Source organism: Typopeltis vanoorti, chromosome 16 (genome assembly GCF_054136105.1).
Source record: "Typopeltis vanoorti isolate ZY-2024b chromosome 16, IOZ_Tvanoo_1.0, whole genome shotgun sequence".
Classification (NCBI taxonomy): Eukaryota; Metazoa; Arthropoda; class Arachnida; order Uropygi; family Thelyphonidae; genus Typopeltis; species Typopeltis vanoorti.
In genome coordinates this window covers 12,476,160-12,496,660 of record NC_143564.1, presented here as the reverse complement: position 1 = coordinate 12,496,660, position 20,501 = coordinate 12,476,160, and the positions used below count along the sequence as shown (strand labels likewise).

At 34.9% G+C, this 20,501-nt stretch overlaps 1 protein-coding gene across 1 annotated transcript in view; it reads right to left on the bottom strand.

Annotated features, from left to right (window-relative positions):
* LOC150097850 (tyrosine-protein phosphatase 10D-like) overlaps positions 1-20,501 on the bottom strand; it is a 501,687-nt gene that overhangs the window by 182,924 nt on the left and 298,262 nt on the right. The window contains exons 17-18 of the mRNA XM_090406609.1: positions 14,621-14,748; positions 885-977 (exon numbers count right to left, since the gene is read on the bottom strand). Of these exons, the coding sequence (XP_090262735.1) occupies positions 885-977; positions 14,621-14,748 (221 nt within the window). The remainder of the gene's footprint in view (positions 1-884; positions 978-14,620; positions 14,749-20,501) is intronic.

Sequence of the window (20,501 nt, the reverse complement as noted above, 5' to 3'; positions counted from 1 at the left end):
ACAGGAAATCAATCGTCAAGGATAAGAAGTCAAAAAGGCAAGAAAAATTTTCAGAATTAGGGGAGTAGCAGATGAATGATACATAATGGGACAAGGTCAAACCCAGAAGGTCAAAAAGAGGAGATTCATGATTTACCATCCTCTGACAAGGAATATCAGAGCACCTATGTGGTGGAAGGAATCACCCAGAGTGCAGTTTGTACAATTAATATGGACCAAAGTTGTTGTTGTTGTTGCTGCAGTAATTTGAGGTTTGGTCAAAAAGAGGAGATCAAGTTCAGATGCTTGCAGTGTATATATCATTTAAATTAGTATTTATGTGTCAAATGTTGGTCAATGTGGAACAGATTTCTTTTGTACGGTTGAGTTCTTTAAATATTTTTATTTAGATTTTTTGAGAAAGGTTTACCTTTTTTATTTTAAATGCAGTGACAATATATCTGTTTGAATTTACTGTCATATTACTGTTTCAGAGGGTAAAAGAAAAGGGCAGGGGGAACATGCAGCAGGAGAAGGATATAGATGCTTAGACACGTACATACAGAGAGCATTCACAGCATACTGCCTTTGTGGTTAGATAATAAAAGGCATCTCTTGTGTGTGGACTTTGGTAGTGAAGTGACCAATAATATGACAATTAAAAACAACAAATTTCAAAGATTTATTAAAATCAAAGAGATCCGCTAAATCAAATAAGGTTCAGTAAAAGTAAAAAATATAGATTTATGAATTCTCTGTTAGATTTGTTGATGGTAAATAAGGGGACAATATCCTTTTTATATGAGCCATAATAAACTGACTAAGTCTGTACTTTGACACCATTTATTACCAATGATGCATGATATGATTATTAACTTTTAATAAAGTTATTGGGATAAACTCACCTCAAAAATATATGTCTTTCCTGGAATTAATGATGTAATTCTTCCTTTACTATCTGATGGATGAAACTGAAGAGAACGTTGAAAAGATGAGCTCTTTTGGAGGAAAAACAAATCTTATCGTGAGAAACAGAACATTAATACCATTATTTTATATTTGCTGACATTTCTTTATTTTAGCAATGAAAACTAGTTTCTGCTTAACGGCAACATTTACGATAGATAAACTAACCGGAATACCTATAAAATTAATTTTTTGGTTTAATGAGATATGATAATTTAGCACAGAGTTACTTATGTTGGATTCTGAATGAAGAGAAATTTAAAATTATTAATACTCCCTTCAGAATCCAACATAATCCACCATATTAAAGGCTACATTTGTAGATATTATCTAATGTAAATCCCATGATTGTAAATTATTATTCATGTAATTGCCTTGAGTTTATTTATTAAAATTTATTATTTAATCTAAATTATGTGTTAGCAATGATAAGACCTTGTATTGAAATAATATTCTGTTTGTTTTGATTATTCCTTATTTTAATATTATGAGGAATTGTATATATAAGTTTAATATGCCTTATGTGAATTATAATATTTTGATTTTTTATTTATCACTACCAGTATGTATAGGTATAATGTTATGCAATATATCTGTTTTATTTTATTTTGTTTGTTACTATGGAGACGGACTAGAAATAGCTAGCGCATGCATGGATCGCGAGATATGGTATTCAACTGCAGAGAAGGATTTGATATAAGAGAGCATGAGAAACAATTTTTTTTTTTTTTTTTGGGGGGGGGGGGGGGGAAAGAGGGGAGGTATATAAGTTGAGAGCAGAGAAAACCGGGGCTCTTCTCTTTTTCAGGATCGTCCATTCAGGGACATGAGAGCATTGAGGATAGCCCAGAGAAACGAGGTGAATACTGAGAGGCAGCAAAGTGAAATAAAGTTCTAGACACAGCAATCCTTTGCTGTGTCTAGAACTTTAGTGCTGTAATTGGACTATTTAAGGACCGGGAAAGTAATAGGCACCTGCAGATAATTCTAGAAGTTTAAGAATTACTACGTGTTTCCATTAGTTTCATCGAACTTTAACAGAGAGCTGAATTGGTCGAAAATTGTTAAAGAAGGAATGAGCATTTTCCTTTATCCAAGTATGTCTATACAAGTGAAGTGCAACAATTAATAGTTCAGTTATCAATGAGAAGATTTATTTCAAATAGTGCTGCCATAGTGTGCTAAGTAAATATAGTTATAAAGTGTGTCCATAGTAAAATAGATGAGTAAAGGATTTATCCGGTGTAAGAACTGTCCAATTTTATGTTACTTCAGTGCAGGGATATATGTGTAATTCCTCCTGTTATTCCCATTAACTATAACGTTTTTTTGTTGAAATCAGCCGAAGTATGAAAGTGTATACTTATGAAGCAGTTGTTGCCACCATTAATGTATTAAGACTTTACTGACTGTGTGATAATAGTAAAATTTGTTACTAAGAGATTTTGTGATATTGAACTCTATTAAAAGTTATTTTAATATTGTGAAAGCTATAAATCTGATAGCAGAATACCCATAGACTGAATTTGTAAGATGTTGTGACCAGTTAAGCTAAGACAATTATATTATTTTGTTCTCAGAATTGAGTTTATATGTATGATATATTACCCAGAATTAAATGTTTTATTTTGATGATTTTAAAATTGTGTTTGCCTGAATCTCCTTTACTGCACCGTTTATGAAATTATCGGACCTAGCGGGAGCTTCAAACAAAGGAGATAAACTTGGTCTACGTAAGAAATAATATTGATATAAATTTAGTTGATGTTTGGTTACACTACATTTCATTAGACTAATCTAGATATAGAGTGGCGCAGTCTAAAAATATAAATTTCTCTATATTTAAGTTAATAATCAACCAACAACTTATTACTTATTTAAGAACAGAGTTAAAGCAAGATGGCGGATCAAAAACAAGGAAGTACGAACCAACACTTACCTATTATCTAACTACTTTGTGGCTGTTTAATTGAATGTTTTCTTTTTCTTTTTACAAGATTTCTTATTAATTTTAATGGCTGGGAAAGACTTTTTAAATTTTCTATATTAAAAAAAGTGTCATTTGAACTGTACTGTATTAACTAAAATGTATTTAGTCTATTTAAATGGGATTTATTTTTGATTTTTTAAAGCATTTTTAATCTGAAAAAAAGAAAGGTAATATTTTTTGAACATCACTCAATTACATTATTATTAAGGGCAACTCCAAGGAATCCTTAGACTCATCAAGGGAGGCCCTAAACATTATGACAAGAACTATTCAGCATTTGCACAGTATCAATCATACTTTGCTTTGAACTCGTTCAGTCATGGCACCCACAACAGACTCTGGACGCTGTTGTGGCACCCACAACAGACTCTGGAAGCTTATTCCACTCATTCACCACTCTCCAAGTAAAAAACCTAGTTCTAACACCCTTGCTCAGTTTCCATGGATGGCCCCTAGTTCTCCCATCACACCTGTTCTGAAAAATTTCCTCTGAATTAATCTTGTAAAACCTCAGTAATTTGTATGTCTCAATCATATCACCCCTTTTCGCCTATCAACCAGTTCTCTAACTCACAAATCTTCAACTTGTTTCGTAAGGTTCATTCCATAGACCTGCTACCATCTTGGTCCTCAATTCTGGATCCTCTCCACCACCTCCTCATTACCAAGAAACCCTGGTCCCCAGATCTGTGCACAGTAGTCAAGACGAGGGGGTCTTATCATTAGGAACAATAACCTGCTTGTTTCTGCTTGCGAAAGTATTCTTCAGCGGTCCCCTAAACTTGAACTGCCTATCCAATAATACTCCCAAGTCTCTGGCTTCGTCAATTTCCTGGAGTACGGTTCCACCAATGTGGATACTGCTGATAATCTTTTCATCCCAAAATACATGATCTTACACTTTGCCACATTAAACTGACATCTTATCTCCTTAGCCCAATTTGCCAATCTATCCAAATCATCCTGCAAAATTCTGGCATCATGCGTATTAACTATTGCTGTACCCAATTTTGCATCATCAGCAAATAACTGAACAGTTCCTCTCAGATCCTTTCCTATATCATTAATGAACTAATTAAATAGCAGTGGTCCAAGAACAGAATTCTTGAATAAACTACTCAGAGAGTAGGTTATTTAGGAATAGATTCCAAAAGAAGGACTAGGGTCTCATCAAGGCTCAAAGTAGTAATATATATACAAAGTAGTAGTATGTACGATGCAACCAACTAGTATGCAAAAGTTAATATGCTCATCATCATGCATATCAAGGATTTAGGCCTAGCATGGCCTATTCTGGCCTTAGAAGTCATTGTCGAATCTTTTAAGAGGACATCCTGGTTTTCTTTTTCCTAATGGCTTGTACTTTAAGGCTTGTTTTGGTAATCTTTCTATTTTCATTCTTTGAACGTGCTCATTCTTTGAATGTCTGAAAGTTAATATGCTAATCTTATTTTATTTAATTTTTTTAAAAATAATAATCCCACTCAAAAACAAATATTATAACCTATAACATATTAGTATAGTAAGTAAGATAAACAACAAAGAATTCAGGCTCTCCCTAAAAACGAAACATATAATTCTGATATTGCAGAATCTCAATGCAAATACGGTTTAGGATTACATGGGATATCAGCTCACATATCACAAGAATGTACAAAGGAATTGGACTGCCTCTGAATAGTACATCATATCTGCAATAAGAAATACAACAGCATCACACCAGATAGTGAAAATCATTACTCATGAAATCATTCAAAAACATCCATGCCAGAGTGGTATTTGAACTTACAGTATTTAAGTTGAGAAGCAAAGTAGCTATCCATTAAGCTAACTAGACAGCATTTTTTGTTCATCTGTTAAAATTAACAAAAAAAAAACTTCGGAGAAGTTTTCTGCCTTGTGCAAAGAGGGTAAAATTTGTGATAAGGTAGAAAGATCTAAGTGTCAACAAGACTGTTCATGAAAGTACAGTGGGAGATAGTCTGAAGAATGAATAACACCTCACGAAGGAAACAGTATGCATATGTGGTTTTGCACAGAACAAGACATGAGATCTATCAATTACAGAAGTATCATGAATAAGAGGAAGGGATTTATAGAACTGTCTGATGCAGTAATAAATTTAGTTTAATCCTTTATCCAAGTGTGTGCAAACAAAGTTTGTGCCTGAAAGTATCTTCAGGACTGAGGTAAAGTGGTACGATAGGAGTGTTGGTAGCTTTCTCCACCTTTGAAAGGAGTTGCCTGGTGTTGTACCGACCAGGGGTTCTGACCTAATGTCCAATCCTCACCTTCTTGTGGTGCACCCTGTTGGGTATCTACTTTGATACTGAACGAACTAGGATGGGCTGGAAATTTGGGATTTAGCCGACCAAATTGTATTCTTATTGGTTAAACCAAAATAAAAAAATGATGGTAAAACATGACAAAATTTCATGCCGGCTGGGGCGTCGCCCAGTTAAACAAGGCTCCCGTTGTATTCGCCAGGGAACCAGGGCAAACAGCGAAAAGTCAGCTACTGGAACAAATCTGAAAACAAACCCCAACTCAACATCACCAGAGTTAAAGATCGGTACTATCAATGTAAGAAGCCTGAATGGCAAAGAAATGGAGCTAGCTGAGGAATTAGATAAGTACCAGATCGACATAATAGGGGTGACTGAAACAAAAAAGACCAAGACTGGTGAGATCTTTCTGAGCAATAAATACAAAATGTTATATTCAGACAATGACAATCAAGGACAAGAAGAAGTAGCCACAGTATTCAACACAAAATATGAGGCTAATCTTCTTGAATGGCAGTCAGTCTCAAGTAGAGTAATGTGGGCAAATATGAGAATGGGGAACTGGACAATGAGACTTATTTGTGCCTATGGTCCCACAGAAGGTTCTAATAAGGTAGAAGTGGAGGAATTTTTTGAGGCTTTAGAAAAAGCAACTGACACAAGGAAAAATGAAAAGTTGGTCCTCGTTGGGGATCTAAATAGCAGAGTAGGAAATGATTGTGAGACATACAAAAATATTTTGGGAAAATTTGGAGAAAAGAGCAAAGCTAATAATAATGGCAAATATCTGTTGGATTTCTGCTCAGGACATGGACTGGTTATTACTAACACCATGTTCCAACATAAAAATGTGCACAAATTCACATGGAGAGAAGAGGCTAGGAATAAGAAAAGTCACATTGACTATGTTATTGTTGATATTGATGTTTTCTCCCCGGGTGCAGGACACCAGAGTGTACAGAGGATTTGAAATTGGAAGTGATCACTACTTAGTCTTGAGCAGGATAAAATTGAATTTCATATTGAAAAGAATAACATGTAAGAAAGTTTTAAAGCGAATAAAAGTTGAGCAGCTCTCAGATGTGAACTGTAGACTAAAAATACAGAAAGATTATTGAAAAGAAAATGAAAGAGTTTGAGAACAGGAATCAAACCTTGGAGATTCAGTGGCAAACTCTGAAGAAAGCATTGATAGATTCTGCCAGAGAGGCATGTGGTGAGGTTGTGTGCAAGGATAAAAAAATCAGAACTCCCTGGTGGACAGAGGAAGTTAAAGAGGCAGTGAAGGAAAAGAAGAAAGCATATCAAAAGTTCCAGGCAAATAAGTCAGCTTTTACTCTTACAGAATACAGAGACAAATGTAAGAAAGCTAAACAGTGTGTAAAACTAGCTAAACAAAAGTCATGGGAGGACTTTAGCAAGAATATAGAAAATAAATATCAAGAAGGTGGCAAAATATTCTCGAGGTTGTTGAAGAAGCTTAGGAATGGAGGAAAGAGTGCTGTAAAAGGAGTTAGAGATGATAAAGGTGACATGAAAACAGGAGAAAAAGATATCCTTGAAGTATGGAGTAATTACTTTGAAAAACTGCTAAATGAAACAAGCAGTGATGACAGCACAGTGATAAAAAACACTGACCAGGCATGCAGTCAGGAATACACATCCATACTTGAAGTAGAAAAAGCTATCAAAGGCTTGAAATGTGGAAAGGCAGCAGGAGTAGATGATATTCGACCAGAAATGCTGAAGTATGGTGGCATAAAAGTCTTACAGTGGCTGCACTGCATAGTTCAGAAAGCCTGGACAGAGGGACGAATTCCTGATGATTGGAGTAGAGCTCTCATAGTACCCATATATAAAAAGGGAAATAAAACTGAATGTGAGAATTACAGAGGAATTTCCCTACTGAGTGTTCCTGGCAAGATCTATGCAAGTATACTTGAGAAACGGTTGAGAAGAATTGTGGAAGAAAAGCTTGGTAAAGAACAAGCTGGATTCAGCACAAATAGTGGCTGTCAGGATCAGATCTTCACTTTACGACAAACAGTTGAGAAAGCATGGGAATATAACAAAGATCTGTATTTAAGTTTTGTCGATTTGGAAAAGGCATATGACAAAGTGCCAAGAGAGAAGCTATTCAATACGCTGCAGTTATATGGTGTCAATGGGGCATTATATCAAGCAATACTTAGAGTTTATTTGAGTTGTAAATCAGCAGTTAGAATTGAAGGAAGTACAGGAAGATGGTGTAAATGTTAAATCTGGTGTGAGACAAGGATGTACATTATCCCCTCTGTTATTCATTATCTATATGGATCACATTATGAAGGAATGTGGTATTAAACCTGATATCAAAATTGGAGATGTTAATGTCAGCTCTTTGCTTTATGGGGATGATGTTATGCTTTTAAATAAATCCGCTACAAGTCTGCAAGATTCTCTGACTAAATTGAATAGCTGTTGTAATAGATATGGTATGAAGGTCAGCAATAAAAAGACAAAGACAATGAAAATAGGCAGAATCATTGAAAATGTCAACTGCGTTGTGAATGGAGAACCTGTGGAACAAGTAAAACATTTCAGCTACTTAGGTACGATTTTTACCGAAGATGGTAAATTAAATATAGAAATAGACAACAGAATCAGCAAAGCTGGTATGGTGGGAAGTCAATTGAATAAATTCATATGGAATAAGAAAGAAATTAGTCAGAACACTAAATTAGCTGTATACAAGACAGTGTTCAAACCAGTTTTAACTTATGCATCTGAGAGCTGGGTCAGAAGTAAAACACTTGACCAAAGACTAGAGACCGCAGATATGAGAGTCCTGAGAAAGATTATAGGCGTGAACAGATGGCATCAATGGCAATATCATATTAAAAATGAGGATATTAAGAAAGAGCTTGACATTGTCAGCATCCAGGAATGCGTTAGCAGAGCTAATCTCAGGTGGTATGGTCACTTAAATAGAATGGGAGAGGAAAGATTAGCAAAACAAGTGTTCTCTGCCAGGTGGGCAGCAAAACGACCCAGAGGAAGACCAAGATATAGGTGGATTGATACGGTACAAAGTGCTTTAGACGATAGAAATATAAGATCTGATAATGTTGGAGTCTTGACAAGTAACAGACTGATTTGGAGGAAAATTGTAGTTAGGAAGTTAGTAATGATGTAATTTTTTCATGTAGTACTGTCATATCCTGTACGCCCCTTGAGGGTACATGGCAGGAATTTGATGATGATGATGATGATGTACATGTTCTATAACCCTGTATTAAATGTTTATTTTATTGAATTCATTTGTTGTTTGCCTGATTTTCTTCATTGCACTGCTCATAAAACTTATTTGAACCTTGTGGAAGCCTTAAATGATAATATTAACCTCAGCCTGTATAAAATGAGATTGCAAAATTTAGTTGATGACTGATTCCTATGTATTATATAGACTAATCTGAATATAGGGTAGCGCAGTATAATATAAATTTCCTTATATTCGGATCAGTATCAATCAGCATCTAACAAAATAAAAACGGAATTTAAAGAAATAAGAATAGATCCAACTAACCAACATAAATGGATCAATTAGCAAGATGGACAACACAACAATATCACCATATACCAGTTGCTAAAAAGTGTCAACACATTATTATTAAAATTCCCTGGATTAGAAATAGTTGATGGAAGTTTTTTGACTTGGCTATGCTAACAATTACATATTTGGTTTAATCCTTTATCCAAGTGTAAGCAAACAAAGTTTGCACCTGAAATATTTTCAGGACTGGGGCAACCCGTGGTAAAGGTGGTACAAGTTCACTTGCCTTAGTATCCCTCTGGGTCTAGTTCCCACTGACGAGACCTCAATAAAGGTCGAAACCGGTCTAGGTAGTGATACTTTTCAAAATGCATAGCATTATACATATCCATACATACCCATAATGCTTTGAATTATGGGATACTAAGGCAAGAGTTCAGAACTTATACCACCTTTACAACAAGTTGCCCCAGTCCTGAAAATATTTCAGGTGCAAACTTTTTTTTGCTTACACTCGGATAAAGGATTAAACCAAATATGTAATTGTTAGCATAGCCAAGTGAAAAAACTTCCATATACAGGGTGTTCGGGATAAATTTGACAGTTTCGTAAGGAAAAAGAAAATCTTCTTTGTATCTATTAAATTTAATGAATTGACAAAAAAACATTACAGGCAGAGTTAATTACAATACTATCAACAAGATTTACTCAAAATAACCACCATTAGCATCGATCACAGCTTCAATTCTGCTTCGGAACCTCGAACAAGCTGATGCTACAGTCTCCCTGGGAAGGGCCGCAAAAACTGTTTTAATTTTATCCATTAACTGGGCTTTTGTATTACTGGAAGTGCGATTGGTGTCTTTTTCAACTGCGCCCCATACAAAATAATCCATGGGGTTAAGGTCTGGGGAGTTTGGAGGCCAAACATTTGGACTGGTGAAGTCGTAGAAATTTTCAGACAACCATTTTTGACTTTTCCCAGAGGTGTGGCAAGGGGCCGAATCCTGCTGCCATACATACGGCCTACCATTGGCTACCCTTGTTATCCAGGGCTTGACTACAGTTAGCAACTCCACGAACAAAGCCCGAATTCCAATGCCAGGGTTCTTCAACACCTGTTCCTGCAGATTTGCGAGGAATTCTGCTGTACGAACGCAATCAGATCGTCTGCTAGGGATCTTTCTTCTTGCTACATCCTCGTAGTCACCATTGCAAGTCTCTAGTTCATGCCTGATTGTTTTTACTGTATTCAGGGAGCATTGGGCAGCAGTCGTAATATCCTTATTTTGATGGCGGGCACGAATCATCATGATACAAGTTATTCTCTTCCATGATTCAGGTGGGTTCCAGCTATCCATCCTTTCTGACATCTTGTATATGAATGAAGAAGGGTCCAAACTTTTAAATGAAGAGAAGTGTGTGTTAATACATGTAACTTACGGAAAAATATAATTAATTATAAATATGTCAAATTTATCCCGAACACCCTGTAGCTACTCCTTTTTTCCTGATTGTTATTGCATGAATATAACATTTTGTATTTGTTGCTTAGAAAGATCTCACCTGTTTTTGTCTTCATTGTTTCAGTCACACCTATTATGTCGATCTGGTACTTATCCAATTCTTCTGCTAATTTCATTTCTTTTCCTTCGATGCTTCTTACATTGATAGTGCCAGTCTTGGAGCCTGCTGATGTCCGTTTGGGATGTGTTCCAGGATTTTTTCCAGTAGCTGACTCTGTACTGTTTATCCTGGTTCCATGATGAAAACAACATGGGCTTTGTTTAAATGGGCAATGCCCCAGCAGGCATGAAATTCTGGCATGCCTAAAAAAAAGTTTGCATGCTCAAAGAGCAAAATGCAGAAACCTACTTCCTGCTGAAGTGGCAGTAATACTTTCTGGTCCATCAAATGGCCATTAAGTGAAACTTCTGCACTTCACACTCTCTTTTTCATGCAGGCAGTACAATAACAACAACACCCCAAGGAAATGCAACCTCCTGACATCATTCTCCTCCTCCCACGTATGATATAAACAACCAAATCAAGCAGTCCAGGTGGCCATAGCAAAGCTTATGAAGATGAATTATGACTTTCCTGTCTCTACTTGTCAGTGTGTTCTTAACATCCAAATGATCATTAGAGCTATTATTCTTACTCATGAAAAAGGTCTTTTGAACTTGAGTTCCCTAATCCCTGACCTCATCAATTTCCTGCAAACCAGTTTCATCCATGTAATATACACATCTTGTAATCTTTTCATCTCAAAGTGCATGCTCTTGCTCTCTCTCTCCCACATTAAACTGATAACGATTCTTTTATTTTAATAATTTATTTTTATTAATTATTGCCCTTTCCCATTTTGCATCATCAGCAAGTAGATATTCCTCTCAAATCCTTCCCTATATCATTACTGTATAAATTAAACAGTAGCCTGAATACAGAGCAGACAACACACTGATGATTACCTGCATCTACTATGGTATATGAAGCATGAATGCAAGTCTATATTCAATCCATTCTAGAAAAGGAAGATAAAAGTCTGACTGCCTTAAAAATAACAGAGATGGCTGACCAGGTGGTCAATCTATTGACCATCTGGGATGCACGAATTAATCACTGACCAGCAGCGTAGATTTCTGCTGCTGATGATGATCCACAGAAGATTTTCTAACCTACGCTGCACTGCTGGATGCAAGCCACAGTTTGGAGAAACTAGCATTATCACTTGACATTTCTAAGTCATTTTGATTAGGTCTTGCACAGAGGTGGCCTCCTTAACAATTTAAAATCTTAAAGTAGTTGGCTAGTTAGTACCTTCTAGTCTTTGAATTTGGTAGTCAATTTCCTCATCTTTCCTATATGTTTTGATGGGTGGCTTCCATTCCACAGAATTTCCTACCAATGATGTGCTTTAAAGCTCCATATGTTCATCCATCACATTTATATCCCTATTCCTAAATAACCTTTTCTCAATTATTCCAAATCCTATCCTTGTTATACTGATGACATAACACTCCATTCCTCTTTTCATTCATTAAACTTTGCATTGCTCAAATTGTGTTTCAAGGCTGTCGATTAATGCCTTAAATTCAGATTTACAAGTCACCATCGAGTTGGAGTGAGAGATCTTTGGAAACTTACTTCAGTGCTGTTAAAACTGCAAGAAATTTTGATTTTCCCTTACTTTTGAAAATCCTCAGATTTCCAGACAGAATCATATTTCTCTTCTTGGAATAAATTAGATCCCCAGCATTTCCTTGCTCAAACACCACATCTATGTTAACCTTAGCCTCCAAAAAACTTGCTATTATTTTCCATTTATGTTAGAAGTTTAATGGAGTGAAACTGCATTGGGAAATGACTGAAAATAATATTTAATTCTTCCAATATCTCATCTCAATCACAAAGACATTGTCAGAGATTACAATGTGAGGGTTATAACACACTAAGGCAACACTAAGGCAACAAACCAAGTGAAACATGGATGAAAAACTAGAGTCCTAACTAGGTGGGGCGCACTCAGGGGATACCTGTTGGCAGCCTAGGATGTAAATGTGATCTCAAAGTATTAGTGTTTCCCATATTTTGAGAAGTTTTATGCAACTGCATTTATTCAAATTAGGATGACTGTTAAGAGAAGCAGCAGATGCAGTCTTTCTCTACTAAATTAACTGTGAATGAATTTATTTTTCATGAATATTATTTCTGCACTGTATTTTCTACAGGTACTTTACTTTAATGCTATGCTGTTCTAGTGAAATTGAAACTATCATTTCGCAACATTTCTCTAAGCACCTCATAAAAACATGCAACTATCAGTTAACACATTCCTAGTTGAACTAAAAAGCCACTGATTTCACTTCAATTCATTCTCTTTCATTCTGTTTACCAGCGTCCTCTTTCCCACATATGGCAATCTTATATAAGTTCTGCAACTGATGGGGGTGTGGGATTTATATTAAAAAATCATTCTATTAACTTTTTGTGACCTGCCTATTTGAGCATCATCACTCAAAAAAAAGGAACTACATGACTGTGGAAATGAATGTTCTGAGGACAATGCTGCTAAAAACAAGGAAAGATAGTGATTAGGACATAATGAAAATGAATTTGCAAAGAACACCAAGAGGAATATATATATTAAATGTAAACCAAGGGGAAAAAACCAAGAGGAAAATAATACAAAAGGTGAAGAAACCAGATGACAGAATATTTAGAAAAAAGAAACATGAGCTGGAACACTATTTATGAAGCATTCTGATCAGCCTGACCTGACAGTTTCTATTAGACCAGTTGTTTATACAGAAAAAGATGAACAACTGCATCATATATATTCATCACCAATCACTACAAATTACATAATGTTACTGCAGAAGTGATTTCCATACAACAGGACTAATAAACACTCTTATTCATGGTGCTGAAATAACAATTAAAAGAAAAGCATTAATGAAGTCATGTGAATATGTCCCCCCCTCCCACACACATACACTTAATTTTATAATCAAGAACACATTATCTTCTATAGACAGGGGAAAAAAAAAAAAAAAACTGAATGTGAAAATTATAGAGACATTTCCTTTCTCTTTAATTTTCACATTCAGTTTTTTTTAAATGAGTTATAAATGAGTATTCTAGATAAGATTTATACAAGCATACTTGAGAAAAGAAGCTAAGAAAAATTGTGCAGGAGAAACTTTGAAAAAAAAAAAAAAAACAAGCTAGAGTCAGGCTAAACGGAATTGGGGGGAGGGGAGTCAAGATCAGATTTTCATTTTAAGATGAATTATTACTATTATCATCATTATTAAAATTTGACCTCCATGGAGTCAAAGGATTCATTGTGGAAGCACTATACTATCATGCACAAAAGACTATCAATTATGCCTTAAACCTATTCACAGTTATTACCACACTTTCAGGTAATGTAATCGCCTCATCAACCACTCTCCATGCAAAAAACCTGCTTCTCGCTCCCCTACTCATATCTTCCTTACACAGCTTCTGGGAATGGCCTCTAGTTCTTCAATTGCCACCCTCTACTCTATGAAAAACCTCTCCATATTAATCTGGTAGCTATCCCTCACCAACTTATATCTGTCAATCACATTCTCCCTTCTTCTATTCACAAGACTCTAAGTTACATTCCTTCAATCTCTCCTCATATCTCACATTCCACAGACCCGACACCAACTTAGTAAACCTTTGCAAAACACTCCTCTAACCAAGTTGGCACTTGTATATACATAAGGCAAAAGAAACTATGAGCCATTTTGATCCATCCTTGTATTCAAAGATTCTATGAACACAAAAATCATTTTCTTTCTGATCATCTACTCTTTATCTCTTCATGCAATAATATGTGTCTCTATGCTTAGAGAATGTCATGGCTGTTAAAATTTCAAACTTTAGCTTTTTTTAAGATTTTTTTTTACTAATTATCTTCTCAACTATGTACAAAATTTGAAAGGAGAGTTTCAAGATCAGTATATTAAAACTTTTGTTGAAATGAAAGAGATGTTACAGGTATCCATATCACTTATTAGAGTTACAGATACCTTTAATATCTCTTGTGTTTTTTGTGTATTAGTATACTGTAGATGCATCTTTATTTCTTTATGTTTTTTTTAAAGCTTGACTCTGAAATATCAATTTTATTTTTGTAGGTTAAATGCAAGAGTTGGATATACTACTAATGAATCATTTTTTCAATAACTAATGAATAATTGTTTAATTTGTTTCCAAATAAACATTAAAGAAATCTGTTACACTGTAATTTAACTTTATACAAGAGCAAGCTAAAGTTTTGCAATATAGCCTAATATATTCTTTTAGTAATAATAAGGAACTTAGCAAACTTACCACAGTATGATATAAAATCTCAAATTTTGTCAAAATACCATTATGTTCACTATAGGGCATAGACCATTCCAATATAATTTCAGTAGGTGTAATATTTGATGCACAGAAATTCTGAATTAGACCTGGAACTAAAAATCAAATTGCATTAGGTTACAGTATTGGGAAGTAAATTATTTTCAGAAATGAAAGTTAATGCCATACAAATGGAATGAAGTTTAAATCATTTTAAATATTATTTAAGATCTGATAATAGTTTATCTGCTTTAAATATCAGCTTCACCATGAGATGATATCAATCACCAAACTGAATCATCAGAATCCTCTTTTGAGTCAATGTTAAAACATTTTGCTCAGAGAGAGGTGCCAAAATCCCAATTTACTCAAGGGAATTAATTTGAAGCAATTGGCAGTTTATCCTAAGAGGCTGTACACTTAAGATACAAAAGTTGCAATGAACTTAGAAAACAGGTATAATTTTTGGGACTTGTATACACTTGCCACCAGTTATCCCAGTCCTGACGATACTTCAGGTGCAAACTTTGTTTAAGGATTAAACTAAACATATAATTTATAGTCTAACCAAGTGGAAAAAAACTTCCAACATATTTCTCTAATCCAGAGTAATTTATTAATAAGGTGTGACACCTTTTGACAACTCATATAGATAAATATGACTTCTGCATTGCTTTGACCTTGGTATCACCTCTGGGTCTGGCTCCCACTGATGAGACCTCAATAAAGGTCGAAACCAGTCTGGGTAGTGACTCTTCCCATAATACATATCTGCAAGGAGATGTGCTTTGCATTATGGGATACTAAGGCAAGTGATGTGAAGTCATGCCACCTTTACTACAAGTTGCCCCAGTCCTGAAAATACTTCAGGTGCAAACTTTGTTTGCTTACACTTGGATAAAGGATTAAACTAAATATATAATTTATAGTCTAACCAAGTGAAAAAAAAGTTTCAGCATCTTTCTCTAATCCAGTGAATGCCATATAAGTATCTAAAAATCATATCGTTGTTTTTCATTTATAGCAATAATATGCTTTTGAAGGAAAGACAGTTTAAATCTTTTATTGACTACAAGGAACCATTAGCCGCCTCTCTCTCACTCCACATGCTGGTAACATATGGTACAAAAATAACATGAACAAAGTGTTAGATCATCTGAAATACTGTTCTAGACCAAACATGCAGCTTCTTGAAACTATTTGAGTTCTCCAATGGAGCAGAGTGGTAGTTTCAGACTGGGTGATGAAAATGAAAAACATCCATGACCATAGTGGAATTTGAATTCCACCAAAAGATTATGGATTTTAATTTTTTTAAGTAGGATGCTATCCATAAGCCAAGTAAACTTGCAATACAGTGCACTGCATACAAAGATGTCAAAACAGTTAGAAAAATCACCTCTCCCCATCAGAGGCAATTCCCACTTCTTAATTTAAAAAAAATAAAAATTCTATTCATCTCAAAATTATATAACATTTTCACAATGCAACCAATAGGTCATGGGTTAGAATGCGTTACTACAGGCATGAAAGCTCATGAATGATAGTCTTTTTGTCTTTAGGTGGAAGATTTAATATTACCACCTAGTATGTGACTACCACCACCCCACTTACTGCAGGCCTGAAGTGGTTTGAAAAAGTTCCATGTTTGGTCTCTACAGGATTTCTAATCAAGAAATCCTAACTTAGGAAAAAAAGCTTAAAAAAAATTAAAAAAAAAAAACTTAGCCTATCCATGATATTAATGAAATATAAGTTTACAACCTTTCATGAAAGGGAGTCACATTAAAAGAAAGAGAGCAAGAGAGATTATAAACCATTACTCTCAAAAATTAAGACATCATGGTCAACTTTGGTATCACATCTTCATTTATCATATGTTTGTTTTTTTTGTGGTCATGATGCACCCAGGACATGTGTAATAAATAAGAAGCAAATAAAGATCTAAAAACTATACATAAACATTGAAATAATAACAATAATTGATCAACAACAAAACAAAGGCAGTCAATTAAAATATGAATAATGAATAGTCCAGCATAACAAAACTCACACATAGTCATGTCATTATCCCTCAGTAGGAAGGAGTGTGTAAGATGACTATGACCTATGCAGAGTAGAGCAAAAACAACTTTCCCTGTTCTTGTACAGACCCTGTGCAGGGTCTACCACAATTTAATTTCAGGCATAATTTGGGAGAGCTTATAATTAGTCTATACAAAATTAATAATGGAAAAAACTCACGTACAAAGATTATTTAATAGTATAATTTTCGCCTGTGTCACAGGCATCTTCAGTACATATTTTACATATTAAGCTCAAATTGAACAATAACTGACAATTCCAAAAAGCGCCACCTAAGTAGCTGGTGTAAGATAACTAAAAAGGTCAATAAATTTCTTAAAAAAAAAAAAAAAAAAAAAAAAAAAAAAAAAAAAAGTTAGGAAAGATTAGCTGATTTGTAAAGTACTATCTCCCATAAAGGGGATAGACATAAGCCGTCGGATCTGTTTAAGTTAGGAGAATGAAGCAGAGTTTCACATGTTTCTTTATAAAGGCATTCCATGAGGAACTGACTTTTGTGAAGAACTCTTGTCTTTCTCCAATGAACTATGTCTAGTGAAGATGGCATGTTCTGCAAGTCCAGACTTTTCAGGTTTAAAGTATTCAATATAAGATTGGGTGTTCTTATATAGCCGAATAGAGGCAGATTTTCCCGTTTGTCCGAAATAAGATAATCCACAAGAGCACGGAATCTGGTAGACACCTGGATGATTAAAATGCGAAAGCTTGTCTTTAGGAGAAGTGAGAAAGGTGGAGATTTTTCTAAATGGTCGAAAGGCAACAAAAATATTCAGTGGTTTTAAAACTTTTGCTATACGTTCATTGATGCCTTGTACATAAGGGATAGGAATGAGTGTTATTTCTTCTGTGTTTGAAGAGGCAGACATATTAAAACTACTCAAAGTTCTTTTAATGAAGCAATTCTTATAACCATTAGATAGAAAGGAAGAAGTTATATATTGTAGTTCGTTCTGTAAAAGATCGTCTGAAGAACAAAAGGAGTGGGCCCGATGAACCAGTGTTTTAATAGTTCCTGCCTTTTGACTGGGATGGTGATGAGATTCCGCATGGATATAATGGCCTGTATGAGTCTTCTTTCTATAAACTGAGAAATGTAGGTTACCATCTGGTTGGCGAAGAATTAGAAGATCTAAAAAGGCTAACTGCTTATTTGATTCTACTTCTAGGGTAAACTTGATCCTAGGATGAAGTGCGTTTAACTTAGTGAGAAATTGTTGAAGTTCACCCGAAGAGCCATTCCATACAGCAAAAATGTCATCGACATATCTGAACCAATGAGTAGGTCTGGGAGAAATGTTCTCAAAGATACGTTTTCAAAATGTTCCATAAAGAAATTGGAGATAGCAGGAGAAAGAAGATTGCACATAGTTGTTCCTTCAATTTGTTGATACAACTTATTTTTAAAGGAAAAATAACCAGACTGTATTACAAAATCAGTTACGTTTGCAATGTCTGAAGGAAATTCCTGTTGTAGTAATTCAATGCTTCCAGAAAGAGGCACATTTGTAAATAAAGAAACAACATCTAAACTGATCATGATATCAGAAATGTCTAAATGAAGATCTGAAATTTTATTTTTGAAATCCAAAGTATTTTTTATATTTCTAAATATAAAGAAAATATAAAGTATTTTATATTTTCTTTCTGAAAGCACTGAATTACTACAACAGGAATTTCCTTCAGACATTGTAAACGTATCTGATTTTGTAATACATTCTGGTTATTTTTCTTTTAAAAATAAGTTGTATCAACAAATTGAAGGAACAGCAATTGGCAATCCTCTTTCTCCTGCTATCTCCAATTTCTTTCTGGAACATTTTGAACAACATATCTTTGACAACATTTCTCCCAGACCTACTCATTGGATCAGATATGTCAATGACATTTTTGCTGTATGGAATGGCTCTTCGGGTGAACTTCAACAATTTCTCACTAAGTTAAACGCACTTCATCCTAGGATCAAGTTTACCCTAGAAGTAGAATCAAATAAGCAGTTAGCCTTTTTAGATCTTCAAATTCTTCGCCAACCAGATGGTAACCTACATTTCTCAGTTTATAGAAAGAAGACTCATACAGGCCATTATATCCATGCGGAATCTCATCACCATCCCAGTCAAAAGGCAGGAACTATTAAAACACTGGTTCATCGGGCCCACTCCTTTTGTTCTTCAGACGATCTTTTACAGAACGAACTACAATATATAACTTCTTCCTTTCTATCTAATGGTTATAAGAATTGCTTCATTAAAAGAACTTTGAGTAGTTTTAATATGTCTTCCTCTTCAAACACAGAAGAAATAAGACTCATTCCTATCCCTTATGTACAAGGCATCAATGAACGTATAGCAAAAGTTTTAAAACCACTGAATATTTTTGTTGCCTTTCGACCATTTAGAAAAATCTCCACCTTTCTCACTTCTCCTAAGGACAAGCTTTCACATTTTAATCATCCAGGTGTCTACCAGATTCCGTGCTCTTGTGGATTATCTTATTTTGGACAAACGGGAAAATCTGCCTCTATTCGGCTATATAAGAACACCCAATCTTATATTGAATACTTTAAACCTGAAAAGTCTGGACTTGCAGAACATGCCATCTTCACTAGACATAGAGTTCATTGGAGAAAGACAAGAGTTCTTCACAAAAGTCAGTTCTTCATGGAACGCCTTTATAAAGAAACATGTGAAACTCTGCTTCATTCTCCTAACTTAAACAGATCCAACGGCTTACGTCTATCCCCTTTATGGGAGATAGTACTTTACAAATCAGCTAATCTTTCCCAACTTTTTATTGTATTTATTTATTTATTTATATTTTTTTAGTTATCTTACACCAGCTACTTAGGTGGCACTTTTTGGAATTGTCAGTTATTGTTCAATTTGAGCTTAATATGTACTGAAGATGCCTGTGACACAGGCGAAAATTATACTATTAAATAATCTTTGTAAGTGAGTTTTTTCCATTATTAATTTTGTATCGATATGTTCTACTCATGGTATACCTCTTTTAAAACTTATAATTAGTCTTCCTGTTCCAAATAACTAAAAATGGGATAAAAGCTTGCATCTGATGCCTGTAATTGGTATAGGGTGCAGGCAGATGGCAGAAGCTTGAGAAATGGACTGACCTAGCTGAAGCATCTGTGGCCATGCTACAGATGCTTCAGCATCTTCCCTTAATCCCAAATGGCTTGGAATACAACAGAAGCATACATCAAAATGTAGCTTCCATAACTGAAAAAGGAAATGTTACATTTGAGAGGGTACTGATTGTTTCTGTAGCTCTAGACTTCTTACTGCTTAAAGAGAACTTCATGAATCTGAATATAATATGCATCTTTGGTAGTAATGCAATCTGATGTATTTAATGCAAGCTCTATCACACACACAGGTTAGCCTTGTGCATAACTTTATTGTTATGCTCTAGTGGAATTTGTGCAGATATAATGTTGCCTGGAAAGATGGCAGAAGATCTCACCAGGTCCTCTGATTTTGAACCATCATTTGAACCAACAGGCACAAAATCAGAGTATTTAGTTCTATGAGTTTCAAAGATCTGCTGATAGATGACAGGAGGGGATGAAAATTTTCAGTAGCCTGCTGAAAGAAAAGCTATATGCTGGTATGTAACATTGCCATGGTGGAAGTATATTTGGTGGCATCTAAGCTATGTTATCCACCACTATATCTAGAACATGTTGGAGAGCTTTATCTGCAAACCAAAGAGGTTTTATGACAATCTGTCAAGTGTCATAAATATTGTCCCATCATGGAAAAAAAATAAT